The 15,871-nt window shown below is 36.8% G+C and overlaps 2 protein-coding genes across 4 annotated transcripts in view; one reads left to right on the top strand and one right to left on the bottom strand.

Moving 5' to 3' along the window:
• Nucleotides 1–15,871, top strand: part of LOC114648067 (hippocalcin-like protein 1) — a 205,577-nt gene that overhangs the window by 167,697 nt on the left and 22,009 nt on the right. For all 3 annotated transcript variants that reach the window (XM_028796870.2, XM_028796869.2, XM_051924927.1), the window contains one exon: nt 8,878–9,264. In XM_028796870.2, the coding sequence (XP_028652703.1) occupies nt 8,887–9,264 (378 nt within the window). In that variant the 5' untranslated portion in view covers nt 8,878–8,886. The remainder of the gene's footprint in view (nt 1–8,877; nt 9,265–15,871) is intronic.
• LOC114648066 (zinc finger BED domain-containing protein 4-like) lies at nt 1,259–4,186 on the bottom strand. The gene is made up of 2 exons (XM_028796868.2): nt 3,882–4,186; nt 1,259–1,795 (listed from the first exon to the last, which is right to left on the bottom strand). The coding sequence occupies exons 1-2, from the start codon at nt 4,124–4,126 to the stop codon at nt 1,291–1,293; spliced, it is 750 nt and encodes a 249-aa protein (XP_028652701.1). The 5' UTR covers nt 4,127–4,186; the 3' UTR covers nt 1,259–1,290.

Below are 15,871 nucleotides of genomic sequence, written 5' to 3'. Positions count from 1 at the left end.
AATTTGAAGTGCAATGTTATAAAGAGCTTTGGTTTGGTTTCAGCTCATACCTCTTTAATCTTTTTATGAAGCTTTTGTTGCAGCTACAGGACTCCTTTGCAGTTTTTGCAAACCATTTGGCACATTAAATTTATCTATGTGAGATTCTTGACCAGTTTCTGTTTTACTTGGTTTCTTCTTATTGGTTGTACAGACAGATTATTTTCATAAGCCTCTTTGGACATCTAATGATTTACTCTTATCTTTCATTTCAGTACATTCATTCAGCACAGGAATGCATCCAAACATTCAGACACACAAACAGGTGTAAAAGGCAGTGAGGAAGTACCAAAATAATTATAATAATTATAACTGCAATCTCACAACTTTTCTGATTATTGACTTAACCCGCTGTAATCCAGTTTTGTCCTCCTCCTACTATTACTACGACCACCACTACAACCACTACTACTGTTACTTCTAATGGTTTACAGTCATGTACACTAGTGGCTAGTCTTTTCAATTTTTTGCATCCATAGTATTGATCTTCATCCAGTTCATATCTTCTGTTAATGTCTATAAACATCAATTATTTTGGTTGTCCACACAATCCTTTGCCTACAGGATTCAGTTCGAGGAGCTTCTGTGGGATGTGAGTTCTTTATCATGTGCCCATATTTATTCCTTTTGTCTTCATGACCATCGTCATTTTATTTGCAGAAGGCCTGTGTTTTTGCTTTTTTTAGCATTCTACGTTCACTTCCAATATAACAGAGTTGAAAAATTATAATATTGGTAAAGAGCAAAAGCTCTTCAAGAAACATTGCCACCGATATGATAATAATAAATAGGGATGCACTGATACCACTTTTTTGGAAAACGAGTACGAGTACGAGTACTTGCATTTCAGTACTCGCCGATACCGAGTACTTGCCGATACTGAGTACTTAATAAAAACATGATTTAAATTTACAGGTAACAGCTTTAGTCATATAATTTAACAAAAAAAACAAGGGACTAGTTTGGAATTAAGAACATTTATTTAAAATGAAAAGCATGTTGTATGCAACATATTACAGAATAAATAATTATAAAAAAAATTTAAACAGTGACAGTGCAACTCAAGTATTTTTTTCAGTTTGTTGTAAACTCTGCCGCTTTGGACAACACAAGGGGCATTAATAAACATCTTTGCTATTTAGTGCACAATATTTGAATAAACTAACAACATCCACTAACATAGAACTGTGGCAATCAGTGCAACTGAAGTAGGTATTAACATCAAGTCTAAGACGACTCACTTAATGGAGCCTATTTAGAAAAAGTGAGTGGCAGGTTTTTTTTTAAGAAAAGTAGCTTTTCTGCATTATCAGCAGTCAGCCTGTTTCTGTTTTCATCTATAATGTGTGACACTGAGCTAAAAAGCCTTTCACTTTCCACACTGCTACATGGGGCTGAGAGGTATTTCTGGGCCATTTTAGCCAAAGTGGGGAACCTGATTTTGTTGACACCCCAGTACTTCAGAGGACTGTCATCACGAGGGCTTGGGGCCTCTCCGAGGTATGTGTCGAGCTCAATGGCAGCACCTGCTGCCAGCGGCTGTGCTGCCTGGGGCTGCTCCTTAGCGATTTCTTCAAATACAGTGTCCAGACTGCTGCTAGTGCTGGCCTGGGCCTTGAGGAACAGTTTAGCAGGAGGTTCTGCAGCTTCTGCCCGACTCCCCTCTGCCTCAGCTCTGGACATCATCTGCAGCTCCTGCTTCAGGTGCAGCTTGGCCTCCGGAGCAGTGTTGTTGGAGAAGAAGCGATCTTTATACCTGAACAAAATTCATGAATGTATTAATATGTGGAAAAATAGGACTGATTTTAGTTTCCCCTAAACCACTGTCACAAATGCCAGCCATTTGGCTTTCTGGTAGTAATAAGGGAAATATATTTCATATTACAGTGGAACCTCGAGATACGATCACCTCTGTATACGAGAAATTCAAAATACGAGGAAAGTATGAGCGAAAAATTCAGATCTAAATACGAGCATTGGCTCATGTAACGAGCCACGAGCCAGGCTGTGGATATAGCTCGCGGCTTAGCAAGGGGGGCGTGGTAGCTGTAGCGAGCCGCAGGGCGATATGCGGTGTCTGCGTTTCTCACCTAAGTGCACAGGTGGGAAACTGCCCACATCCATGATTTGTCCTGTGGCTGATGGGCTGGGCAGGGTTGCCACCCGTCCTTTAAAATACGGAATCGTCCAGTATTTGAGAATGAAATTGCGCGTCCCGTTTTGAATCAATACGTATGCGTCCGTTATTTTTTTGTATTAAAAGTGGTAACCCTAGCAGCTGCCATGTCTTCCCCGCATATATAGAGAAGCGCGAGCCGGTTAAGGGGGTGAAGAAGTAAAAGAAAAGAGAGGAGAGGAGAGGAGAGAGAACGGAGGTTGCAGGAGGAGGCAGGAATCCGCAGCAGTAGGAAGTCGGTGCGAGAGAGCGAGCGAGTGCAGGCTCGCGTGTAGCTGAACAGGCGAGCCAAACAGCTGAAGCAGGACGGTGTAGAGAAGGTCAGCTGCATTAAGAGTGTCTCGCCTGTTGCAAAGCCCGCATGGGAGAAGCAGGTGAGATGCTAACAGAGAAGAAGCACCGGGGATTGTCATCTGTTTTTTGAAGACTGCTTCCTGTTGACGTTTTAACCTCGTGTTAAAGGATTGTTATTCTTATGTACTTTTGTTTTAGTTTAGGAAAATGGTTCCAAGGTTTTAAGAGAAAATAAGCAGGCAGGAATCAGAGAGGAAAGGTCCAATACTTCAATTGTGTTTACTTGTTCAAATATAATATCAGTTACATACAATATAATAGCAATATACATGCAGATATAGGAATTGTACTATTGACTTACAGTAATATATATATATGACTTATACTATACTTACAGTAATATCAAAAGACCCAGAGCCATCATCCTAGACCAGTAGACTGAGGGAGCCCGCGTGTCAGTCTCGTCAGAGGATCAACTCGTGAGCCTGGTCCAATACCGGGCGGTGTGCACGTTCCCCACGGTTGAGCTTCCGAAGAAACTGAGGGCGGAACCTTCCCTTATATACTAATTGAGTGTCCTTAACCAAAATGGCTTACGTGTAACCAGTGTATACAGAAGTGATCAGTTTCAGCACACATCTTCCCACGGGACAACTTATGTGTTATCTCTACTAAGCCTAAAACAACCCTTCTTAGAGACATCAAAACAACTTACAGAAAAACATCTTGCATTAATTAACCTTTCCCTAAAACATTCTGAAACCCTTTATGAGAAAGAAGTTTTTGCACATTCTTTCGCTATCATCCCAAACATTCCAATCTTTGTAGCTGGTTTTGCACTGAAGCGACCAACCCCCTCTTACTCCTTTATTTTATCCCTTCTCCTGTTACAGAGAAAACCTTTTTATTACAACTTTAAACCTCCACTTCACAACTGTTTTAAGGATTATTTATTTAAAGATTTATTGAATGCTCTACTGCACTTTGGACACCTGTTTTGATTCTTTTAATAATCAGTTATATTATTTACCAGTGTTATTTATTAAAGGTAGACTACAGTATATATAATTTATCAGTGTTATTTGTTAGGAAAATTGATTTTTATGTTAATATATTTGGGATGCGGAACGGATTAACTGGATTTCCATTATTTTCAATGGGGACGTTTGTTCTAGATACAAGAAATTCGCTATACAAGCTCAGTGCTGGAACGAATTAAACTCGTATCTAGAGGTTCCACTGTATATATATTGCATACATTTGTATTTGTGTATTTTAGTTACAAAAATATAATATAATATTTCAGATGGAAATTAATCTTACATTTAGTACTGTAGTTTATCATTGAATACCTATAGCACACAGACTTTACCTTGGGTCAAGTATGGTGGAGATGAAGTACAGTGGGTTGGTCTCGACGTCACTGAAGCGCTTCTTGACAGCTGCCAGTAAGGTTGCTTTCATTGTCTTGACGCCGTGGTCCTCGTCTGTTTCTCTGTTTAGAAGTCTCACTAGCACAGTCACAGCTGGGATGACATCAGAGGCTAGTGCGTCGTAGCTGCTCACTTTTTTAGTTAGTTCCTCAAAGGGGGCGAGGATGGCAACAGTCTTCTCCATAAGAGCCCATTGGTGAGCGGTGAGATAGTCAGGGACTGGGAGTTCATGCTCGGACACATACACCCCCAGCACTCGCTTTTGCTCAATGAGGGACTGGAGCATGTAATACGTGCTGTTCCAGCGCGTCTGTACGTCCTGCTGCAGTCTCTTTATTGGCTGGTTGAGCTGTCCCTGAATGTCCTCGAGGCGGGAGTAGGCTAAGGCGGAATGTTTAAAATGCCCAACTATTTTCCGCCCCACTGCTATAGCATCAGCTATGCTCCTTTGTGCTAATAAGCCCTCGTTAACAGCCAGTTGGAGCGTATGCGCGACACACGGCAGACTTGGGAGCCCTGCGTCATTCATGGCTTTAATCATGTTTTTGGCATTGTCACGAAGCACAACATGTACTGATGTTTTAGGTATACCCCATGTCTGGAGCATTTCCTCAAACACATGCGCTATAGCCTGGCTGGTGTGCGAGCCGCGGAATTGTTTCGCATGTAATATGGCTCGTTGCGATGTGAAACTCTCGTCTATCCACTGGGAGGTTAGGCTAATTAGCGACACGGGGCTAACACTGCTTGTCCAAATATCCGTGGTGAAACTAAACGCAGAGGAAGCTTGCAGTAGGCTGTGGATATGTTTTTTCACGGAGTCGTGTAGTTTAGGCAGCTCCGTGTCAGTCATGTAGCGGCGGCTTGGGACATCATATCTGGGCTCCAGAACATGGAGGAGACGCTGGAATCCCACATTTTCTACCTCCGAGAGTGGCTGGTCACTCAATGCAATGTATTCGATAATTGCCTGTGTTATTTTCACAGCACGTAGATTGTCTCTGGACATTTTCTCTCGTCTTGCAAAAGTTTGCTGCAGCGTGGGTTGTGTTGGTTTAGAAGCGTGGGTAAACTCCTTGTACTCGTTGTCGTGTTGGGATTTTAGGTGCTTGATTAAATTACTTGTGTTAAATGCGCTACCTTTTGAGCCTCCTCTGGACAATTTCGCTGAGCACAATTTGCAGTCCGCCTTTGTTTTGTCGTCTTTATTCACTCTGAAATAGTTCCACACGGCTGACATGTCTCGCCTCGCCTTCTCCCCGCTCTGAGCTGCAGCCGGGGCCTGGGGGCGGGCACTCAGCGCCTGTGATTAACCCCTTACACGCCGCTCAAACATAGACATTTCTCAGACCATGGTATCGGTCCCCGGTATCGGGGGACTTTTAACGAGTACGAGTACTTTAGAAAATGTGGTATCGAGGCCGATACCAGATACCCGTTTCGGTATCGGTGCATCCCTAATAATAAATCATGTAATAAATGTGGAAGAGCATAGTTCATGAATGGTAGAAGGTATATAAAAGTGCTTGTTAACGCAAAATTCACACCAGAGTGCTTAACAATACACTGCTGGAGAATTTCCTACACTTCCTGGTAGACATATCTTGCAAGGCTTTTTGCACTCAAAAGTTAAAATGCTAATATCTGAACAAATCTGGCATGATAAATGTTTTGTTTACTGCCCCAATAAATATAAAAATGCCAGTTTCAGACTAAAGATTGTTACCATTTTTAATTTTGAAACAAAGCTACTTTTTTTTTAAGCTTAAGGACATTTGTTTGATAAAAGTGTTATATTTCAGTCAGGGTTCCAACCCCTAGCTGGGGTTCAAATGTCCTTTTTATGTCTTTTTTGTTCATTTTTCTTGTACCAGTGTGATCATAGCCATTTATTTAATAACTCTGCAATCATTTCCAAACCTTGTTCTATGGGTGAGACCTTTGGATGTGGAAATATGTAGGAGCAAGGTCTAATAAGGAAAAGAATCCACTTAAGATTTGTATTACTTTCTGCCTTTTCAAACAAGTGTTTGTTGTTGTGTTGAAACAGGATTTCAACAACATTTTGGTGAGGTCAAGCACTGATTGAATGCTTCTACAACTTTAAGCTCGACTGTACAGATCTGAGTTCAGCACTGTGTAGTAACAAAGAAAATACTTTGGTACTCTGCTTGAGCATGTTTTGAGAATAGGTTCAACTTTACTTGAGTATAAAGTTTTATTTCTGCTTTTACTCCAAAATGTTTTACTATGCACATTCAGTACAGCAATATTATTCCAGATTACAAATGGGCAAAGCAAATACACACAATGCTTCGCTCAGTCAATTATCTAAAATACGGTTTTCCTCCTGTTTCATTATAAATAACACCTTGCTGCAGCCAACACAATAGGGCAGGGCTGAATGTTAATTAAGTGCAATTTCCAGTCTTAGTTATCTCCACTGTTGATCGTGCATTGTTCAGATGCTGCTGTCTTTCTACCGTCCTGCCAAAGGGGGCAGGAGGGATTGATTCTCAGCCTGCTGTTAGATGGGCTTGTACATTCACAGGCTTTGGTTCACATGCCATGTCACATGTGTTGCTTATGTCTTACTGCATTATCCATTGTCTATTATCACAGTTCCAAAACAGATGATTGAAACTGTTGGAAAAGCCTAAGAAAACCTAAAAAGTAATTCCTGAAAGTGAATCTAGAAATAGTAATGTCTAATTAAAGGGCTTTATTAAACATTTAATGAAGGGTAATATCTTATTAGAGATTGATGTGAGATTTATGTTAGTATTAAACACATTAAATCCATTTTTGTGTAGTTTGGTATTATATGAACAAAAATGGGACCATTTTTTAGGTTCAGGAAAAGCTTAAAAATGTTTTCTATTTGAATTAATTGTAATTAGGGTATAAAAATGCACCTTATGAAGAGGTTTCTAGGAAAGGGTTAGCTCCTTCTTAAAGCATGTGCGTCTTTCTTACTAGTACCCATGCCCAGTGAATTGTGAAGTTTACTGCTTGTAGTTACTTGGATCAACCTAACAATATTTTTTATATAATGGGACAACATATTAAGGGTTTATATATAGTATGTAATCACTAACTTCCTTAAGAATTCTTGGATAAATGCTATCTAGTTCTGGCTATTTATTAGATTTTAGTTTTTTCTCTCTTAGTAGCTGTTTCTTCTGTTTAATTTAGAAATCATTTAGAATCACTTTAATAGTTCTTTCACCTAAGTGGAATTCACATGTGAAAATATCAAGAAAAACATTACCTGGGACATCTTTACTCATCTGCTTATTATATTTCACCATTATTTGTAAGTAATTCTCATCTGTTCCTAGACCATTTTTTAATACTGAAATATTGATCACATTTTTTTGAGCCAAATTCTGTGTTTCTGCAATATTCTGCTCTGCCTTTTATTTTTCCTAATGTCCTTTATAATCATTTTCTTCGTGTACTCTTCCTATACTATAGTCATGCATTCCCTGTCACAAAACAGTGATCATCATGTTTTTTTCTTGGATGTGCTTGATTTAGTTACAGAGTCATGTAGTGCCTGCCTGGAAGCACAAATGATTGACATATACATTTCTAGTATAATGAGAAACCAGTATAGCCCAACCTGAAGATATCACCAATGTAAGTTATATTAAATCTAATAGTCAAGTACTCTTCAAGTTTAACATAAACATTTATGTGTCAGTTGTTAAATTGTTTAAAGCTGATGAGTCACAACAAGTTTTTTATCTATTTTACTGATCCAAAATTGAGGTATGTTCTTAAGTAAATGTAAAATATGCTGTATATAATGACTAAATCTCACACAAATAATGATTAGGCCACAGCTGTCAGACTGGAATTGCAATTTCTGTGAAGCTTTATGTGTTGTAGATTAGCAAGTTTTGCCTTTAGTGATTGTGTGTTGTCAAACATGAGGAGGCTAGAAGTAATTTTATGCAGAACTGAATTGTCATTCACGATGGATAATTATATGACTGAATGAGATGAGAAAAATGGAAACGCTGCCTGATTAATTAAGATCCCTCTGTTAACAAAACACAGGAAGAAGGTTTTATGAACTTCAGCACATAACTCCTATGATTATACTGTGAGTAAATTAGTGTTTTATTGCAGAGATTCCGTTTACATTCCTTCATATTAAGTATTAATGAGCTGTCATCATAACTTGTAGCTGATGAAAAGACTAGAGGTGGTCTCTGTCAAATATGCAGATGAATTTGTAATGTCATCGGTTCTGAACACTTTAGTGTTTCTACTCTTTTTTCAAAATGTTTCTTGTGCCACAATTCATAGTGCAAATATGTTTTAAAAAAAGTCAACTACGACTTTTTAAAATTTGTCTATTGTTTAACAGTTCTCAGTATTATGTTATCCAATATTAATTATTCCTGCTTTAAAATTAAGAAACCATATACATAATCTTTGATCTAAGAAATATCAAGATGCAACATTATTAATGCAATTACTCATCATTTAATGGTGTTTACAGAGCATTGCAGAGACCTACAGTTTTGAGGTATTATTTATTATCTAAAGATTATACAGTATGTATGTGTATATGTGTGTATGTATATGTGTGTGTATATATATATATATACTGTATATATATGTGTACAGTACATTTGCAAACCTATAATGTGGACCTCTTGATTTGTATGCTTTAAATGTTTTGAAGCTAAAATGCACTGCAGGTAAAGTTAACATTAAACTATTTTTATTTTATTTGAAAAAACATGTTTATCTTTTTGTTAAAAGGTATTACATAGTTTGTAGCTTGGTTAAATTTATTAAGTTAAACCTTCATCAACCTTTGTGAAATGAAGATTTAATGTGTATTTATACTACTTAGTGTTTACTTAAGTTGGCATTTAAATAGTATATTACATATGTTAACTTTTTTTTTTAATTTAGAGCTTGAAAATGGGAAAGCAGAACAGCAAACTTCGTCCTGAGGTTCTTCATGATTTACGAGAAAACACAGAATTCACAGACCATGAGCTCCAGGAATGGTACAAAGGCTTTCTCAAGGACTGTCCTACTGGACACCTAACTGTTGATGAATTTAAGAAGATCTATGCAAATTTTTTCCCCTATGGAGATGCATCAAAGTTTGCAGAGCATGTCTTTCGTACCTTTGATACTAATGGTGATGGTACGATAGACTTCAGGGAATTCATCATTGCTCTTAGTGTCACATCCAGAGGAAAGCTTGAACAAAAGCTTAAGTGGGCATTTAGCATGTATGATCTTGATGGCAATGGATACATTAGCCGAGCAGAAATGCTAGAAATAGTACAGGTAAGGTTTTTTGTTTTTACTTTTCATTTATATTCATTATCACAAATGCCATGTTTACTTATGCTAAGCAGACCATTGGAATGTGCTGAAGTGTTACTTAACAATCCCTCGCTATTTAAAAAAGAAAATAATTTGAATAATTTAAACTGAATTTGGTTTGTTAGGTTTGTGTTTTCCCTTTTTGTGACTAGTCTGTGATAACCGACATTCTGTCAACTGATGTGGTTCTTAATGGTTAAACAAGTTTGGCATATTTGTCTAACACCCCCGTCCAAGTTTTATCCTACTATTTTCATCCTAGGTGGTATTTCTGTGTAGTGTGACATCACTATCCTGGGCTGCAATAAATATGCTTTACATAAGTTGAAGACAACTCGCATTCCTCAAAAATGCTTTCCCAACTTTTAGAAAGTGTATGTTTCAAAATCTGGAGCTTTCTAATTTATGCCACACAAGAAAAATACAGTCTCTGCATGAGCTCTTATTTCAGTAAAATTTTGTGTGAAGCAAAACATTTAGCCTGATTAGTACCTGGGTTAAACTAGGTAAAATTATTCACCAGGGGCTGGTTTACTAGTGGGCAAGTGCTTTATTTATGCTTTCTTTCACACTAAATCGTGTTTTCAAATTAATTACAATGTACTTTTTTATTTCAGTGGATATTTTAACAATGGTCTAGTTCAAAAGGACATTTTTTTTAAAAAAATACTTTTATATTAGAAAAGATAGGCTGTTATTAAAGGCAAATGTGCTAAAAATAAGTTATTATCAAAACCAAATAATACATTTGGGGAAGAAAAGCATGCACCTAAATCAACCTGAGCAAATACATCCTGTATTAGAAAATACAGGATTAGAGGGTAGCAAACATGAAGAGTTGCTGCTACTTTAAAATGCCCTTTATGAAGAAACTAGATCTTTTAATAATTTTACAGTTCATTTAAAATGGTTGAAAAATTAGAAAAATCAGTTTTCAGAAAAGCAGATTAAATTAGCCGTACTATAATACACCAAAGATTATCTTTACTGTGCATAGCATGTAGTAGAAATGAAGTATTGTTGTTTAATTGTCTTTTAGAGGTGCTTTATGTCTAATTTCGACTGCATTTTATCAAGTAGTTTGTTCAGTCTGAATCCAGTGTCTAATTTTATAACACACACTTTCCCCAAATTATATGTTAATTTTTTGCTTTTTTAAAATTCTATATTTAAATGACACTAAATGGTACTTTTCTATTAGTAGACATTTAGAAATATACTCATTCTTCGCAGTGTATTTTATCTAGGATAGCAACCTTAATTTTTTTACAGCAGGAATTGATTGATCTTGGGGTCCAACTCCAAAAGTCAACAAGACATTTTAAAATGGGACTGCACCTTACAGATCTTTTAAAGTGCATGTTCATTCCAGTGCCAGAATGTTTCTTCAGTTTTATCATGACATATCTATCCTTTTGATTCAACCAGTGTGTCTTTTATGAAAGAGAATAGTTTAAAAGCTGGCGTTCTTCACTAGGTTGAAGCATTTTGTGGGTGGAGATTTAATTACTAATACCATAAAAAGTATAAAGGATGACAAAGGTGTATCTTTGTGTAAGGTGAAATGATTCAGTGGCTTCAGATAACTACATATTCTGAGCAGTAACATCAGCAGTGCTCACAGATATGCTCCTCCAGGTCTGTGCACTCCACAAGAGGAGTCAGGCTTCAGAAGTCTGCTTGGTCAGCAATTTCAAATCACTTCCATTATGATAGATTGGAAAAACACACTCAGTTATAGCCTTACAATACCATTTGTCTATAGTACATCTACTTCTAACCCAGGATTGTTTGCAATTTATGAAGATGTTAGTTAATTGCCACTCAATGAGCCGCAAAGTTATCACATGTAAAACAGAAATAACTTCATATTGTGTGAATCTTTTTTCTACCTGTTTGCTTCCTGAACATTTGTGATTTTGATCCATTTCAGTTATATCAGTGTAAATGTACCAATTGAATTTTGTATGATTTTTTTTTTTTTTTAATCAGATCATCAGCTAGTTGCTTGATTTTAGAGTATATCTTGCAACATGTTTTGGGACTGTAAAAAATTTATTTTTCAAAAATTTTACATGCTTCCAGCACTCCCTGGTGGAACCGTAAACCACACTATTTACCTTGTGTGATTCCATGCATTCAGTCATTTATTTTTGGGACTTTATTAAATCGAATACAGCATAGTGATATTACCTTTCACAAATGAATCTCCAATGTAGAGTTGTGATGCTTATTGCAAAGATCTGAGCTTCATAATTTTTTTCTGCTTTTTATACATTTGCTTGTTCTAGAGATGCATCTCATTTTTAAAAATCAGGGAAGCTTTTGTGTGAAATATTTCCTTTATATTTTTGCTGTAGGAAAAACATCATTATTATGTCATGTTGTGTTTTATTTTTACCATCTTTTGTCCATGCAGTCATTCTGTGGTGTCGTTACTGTAACTCTAGGGGCTGTTGCCGAGAGGTGCAGTCCACAGACCACACAAGCAACATTTTAATAATTGGCTTTGCACATTGTACAGTATGAAATATAAACTTTGCACTGTACAAGGTGTTGTGTGTGTTTATAGTTTAAGAAATTAGCATTCCTTTCTTGACAATAATTCTTCTTTCTGTTTTAGATTTTAGTACTTAGGATTGTTGGTTCTTAAGTTATCAACCTCTATGTATTTACTTACTATGATTATAGTCTTGTCCTTTTCCTGATCCTTAAATTGCCTTCTCATTGTGTGTTTTCAGCTAGTGTTGCACAGTGGAGTCATAAGCATGGTAATAGTCCCGTAAAGTCAGCAGGGACCTTCACTGACCTGCCCAAAAGAGACCCAACTAAACTCAACCAGGCCTCAAATACTACCTGCTGGCTTCAACCAAAGTAGTCTTCAGAAATAGAAAGATGGCTTCAAAAGTTCAAAATAGAAGGTCCCACAGTGTATCAAAATATCTGGCAAGAAAGAGAAAAAAAAACTGCAAACTCTGCCTTGTATAGAGACAAGTTTCAAAAGAATAGAAAAAAGATGCTCAACAGAGCAAATAAGGTAAAAAGGGTTTGCCTAAAGAGGCAATCCACAGCAAATGAGTGCCAATACATGATCAAGTAACACTGACCCCAAAAAAAGCAAAAGAACAGAATCCTAAAGAAAAACATCAATAAATGCAATACCCATAAAAATCTGTTGAGTTTTTTTGTTCCTCTTATCTTTTTATGGCGGTTGACAGAGGCACTTACGATGCATTACTGCTGCCAACTAGACTGTACAGTTGTATAGAACATGAAGGGGAAAAATTCCTTTTCTTTTTAGAGTAATACTCAATTACCCCAAAAAGCTGAATTGATTGCAAATAATGAAAACTGTCCTCTGGTATGATATAAAATTATTTTGAAAAAATTTTTGAAAGTTAAACTGTTAAACCCCAATGCCTCTATAGATGGTTGAAGTTGGTTTCTTTCTTCTTTGTGTGCTTCACACAGAAATGTTCCACTGTTTCATTCTGATCACAATACCTGCACAATCTTGAATGATGTTTCTATTTGATAGAGGAATAACTGCGTCCAATTCTTAGTTCTGTCAGAATCATTCCCTTCCTTCTTATTTTTTTTTTTTTCTTCTTTATTCACAAATCCAACGTCTTTATGAATTCAATATGTTTTGCCTGAAATAATTTTTGACTTTACCATACCTTTAGCTTCTGATATACTAATTGTAATTGCTGTATCCACACTAGACCTTTAATAACTTTTTAGCCATACAATCAACCCCGTTAATTTTCTTTAACACCTATATGTACAGGAACCCACAAGAAGAACATATACAAACCCATATTATGCAAGTGAAATAAAATCTAATTAACTTTGAACAATAAATCTAATCTGTAAATAATGTCAATGTCAATTTATTTATATAGCACATTTAAAACAACATAGTAATTCTGTGGCCAAAGTGCTTTACAATAATAGAATAAAAGAAAAACAAAACAAATTAACATAAAAGATAAATAGAAATAAAATATATGAACATAAAATAAAATACATAATAAACAGAAGTAATGTTATATACATAAAAAATAGAAGTAATGTATAATCACAAAGAGGAAACCATCAGTATTACTGAAGGTCATGGAATGCAAGTGAATAGAAATGAGTCTTTAGTCTTGTTTTAAACAGTTCAATTGTAGATGACTTCTTTATGTGATGAGGTAAAGCGTTCCACAGGCGCGGCGCAGCAGCTGCAAAAGCCCTTTCCCCCTTAGTTTTACACTTGGTACGAGGGACAACAAGAGACAGCTGACCAGAAGATCTAAGCACTCTAGATGGCTGATGTAAAACACACAGTTCAGATAAATAGGCAGGAGCAAGCCCATGTAAAGATTTAAAAACTAGCAGCAAGATTTTAAAATCAATTCGAAAACTGACAGGCAGCCAGTGTAAAGAAGCTAATATTGGAGAAACAGAGTCATACTTTCTTGCCATAACCAGAAAGCGAGCGGCAGCATTTTTGACCAACTGTAACCTGTGTATCAGGGATTTATTAATCCCAGAATACAGCGAGTTGCAGTAATCGAGGTGAGAAAAAATAAACGCATGAGTAGCTATCTCAAGATCCTTAGAAGATAAAAAAAAGGCTTTATCTTACCTAATAGACGAAGTTGGAAAAAGCAACTCTTGACTACAGAATTTACTTGTTTCTCAAAAGAGAGGTTACTATCAAAGGTAACACCAAGATTGCGGACTTGAGGTTTGGAAAAGACAGAGAAAGAGCCGAGAGTCCAAGACCAATTTGGGCTTTAGCTGATGGACCCACTATAAGCACCTCCATTTTATTTTGATTTAGATCAAGAAAATTATTAGCCATCCAGGATCTTAGTTCAGACAGACAGTTGTGGAGTTGATTTGTTGTAGAGTTGCAGACAGGAATATAAACCTGAGTATCATCAGCATAACAGTGAAAAGAAATGTTAAAGTTCCTAAAAATAGCTCCAATAGGGTGAAGGTATATGGAGAATAAAATAGGACCCAAAATGGATCCCTGAGGAACACATAGACTAAACCATTTTAATAATCACCAATCATTAAAGAATCTGAACATATAACAACTCTATTTGGCCTAATTATCTCCACCAATTGCAAACCTAAAAGAGAGAGAGAGAAAAAAAGCAAACAATCAAAAATCAATAGGGCTGTTTGGGCTTTTAAGTATGCAAAGCACCGCTGGACAAAGCAGCTGCAAGGAAGGGAGCAATGTGAAGGTAGTCTTTTAGCATTTTTTAGAGGAGCGTCTGTATCCTCTAGGCCAGTGTGCAAACAGCCCCTCTGCTCACACCCCCTCCGTCAGGAGCAGAGAATGTCAGAGAGAGTGAGAGAGACAGAGAAAAGCAAACAATCAAAAATCAATACGTGCCGTTGGAGCTTTTAAGTATGCGAAGCACCGTGTGGGAAGCATGTCGCTTGACAAAACAGCTACAAGGAAGCCCAGCAAGGAAGGGAGCAATGTGAAGGTAATCTTTCAGCATTTTTAGACGAGCGTCCCCCTGCTCACACCCCCTCCGTCAGGAGCAGAGAATGTCAGAGCGAGAGAGAGAGAAAAGCAAACAATCAAAAATCAATACGTGCTGTTTGATCTGTTAAGTATGCGAAGCACCATGCGGGAAGCATATCGCTTGACAAAGCAGCCACAAGTAAGCCCAACAAGGAAGGGAGCAATGTGAAGGTAAACTTTCAGCGTTTTTTGAGGAGCAGCAGTATCCTCTAGGGGTGCGAACAGCCCCCGTGCTCACAATATATTTGAGGAGTTTTATTTAATATGTAATACGCGCTCTGGTTGGGTAGCTTCTCAGCCATCTACCAGTAGCGTCCCTTGTATGAAATCAACTGGGCAAACCAACTGAGGAAGCATGTACCAGAAATTAAAAGACCCATTGTCCACTGAAACCCATGAACCAGCGAAAAATCCGCGATATATATTTAAATATGCTTACATATAAAATCCGCGATAGAGTGAAGCCGCGAAAGTCGAAGTGCGATATAGCGAGGGATTACTGTATAATGATGAATAATCTTACATTCAGGTGTAATAGACTAATTTTCCTTTAATAAATCATGCTGACTAAAAACAACTTCTTATATTGGAAATTACCAAAATGCAGTTCGGTTGTAGCAACAGCTGCATTTTGATTTATCTTTTGTAAACCCATTTTTCCTGCATGCTATACTTTTTTATGGTGTTCCCAGCAATCTTCTAGCATATTTTTAATAGAATGGTCATTTATGTGACATCTATTATCAAAAAATTATCTTATTAAAAAATATAAATGTTCAATTGCGATTTTGTCGTAGCACTCCCATGATATACTGTGTCCACATAAACATGTTCAGTACTCTGTTACATTTATCAATAATATTGCTTATAAGAAATTTCCATGTAAGCATACTATTCATACACAAATGTTAAAATTTTACCACCGATACTTTAGGTGTCTGATAGTATAATTTCAAATTAAGTGTAGATTTTTTAACCCTCTTTTCAAAACAAACTACTTGAGTTTTTACTACTGACAGTTTAAAACTCAAT

The sequence above is a fragment of the Erpetoichthys calabaricus genome, chromosome 3, assembly GCF_900747795.2.
Source record: "Erpetoichthys calabaricus chromosome 3, fErpCal1.3, whole genome shotgun sequence".
Classification (NCBI taxonomy): Eukaryota; Metazoa; Chordata; class Cladistia; order Polypteriformes; family Polypteridae; genus Erpetoichthys; species Erpetoichthys calabaricus.
This window is presented reverse-complemented; position numbering and strand designations above follow the sequence as displayed.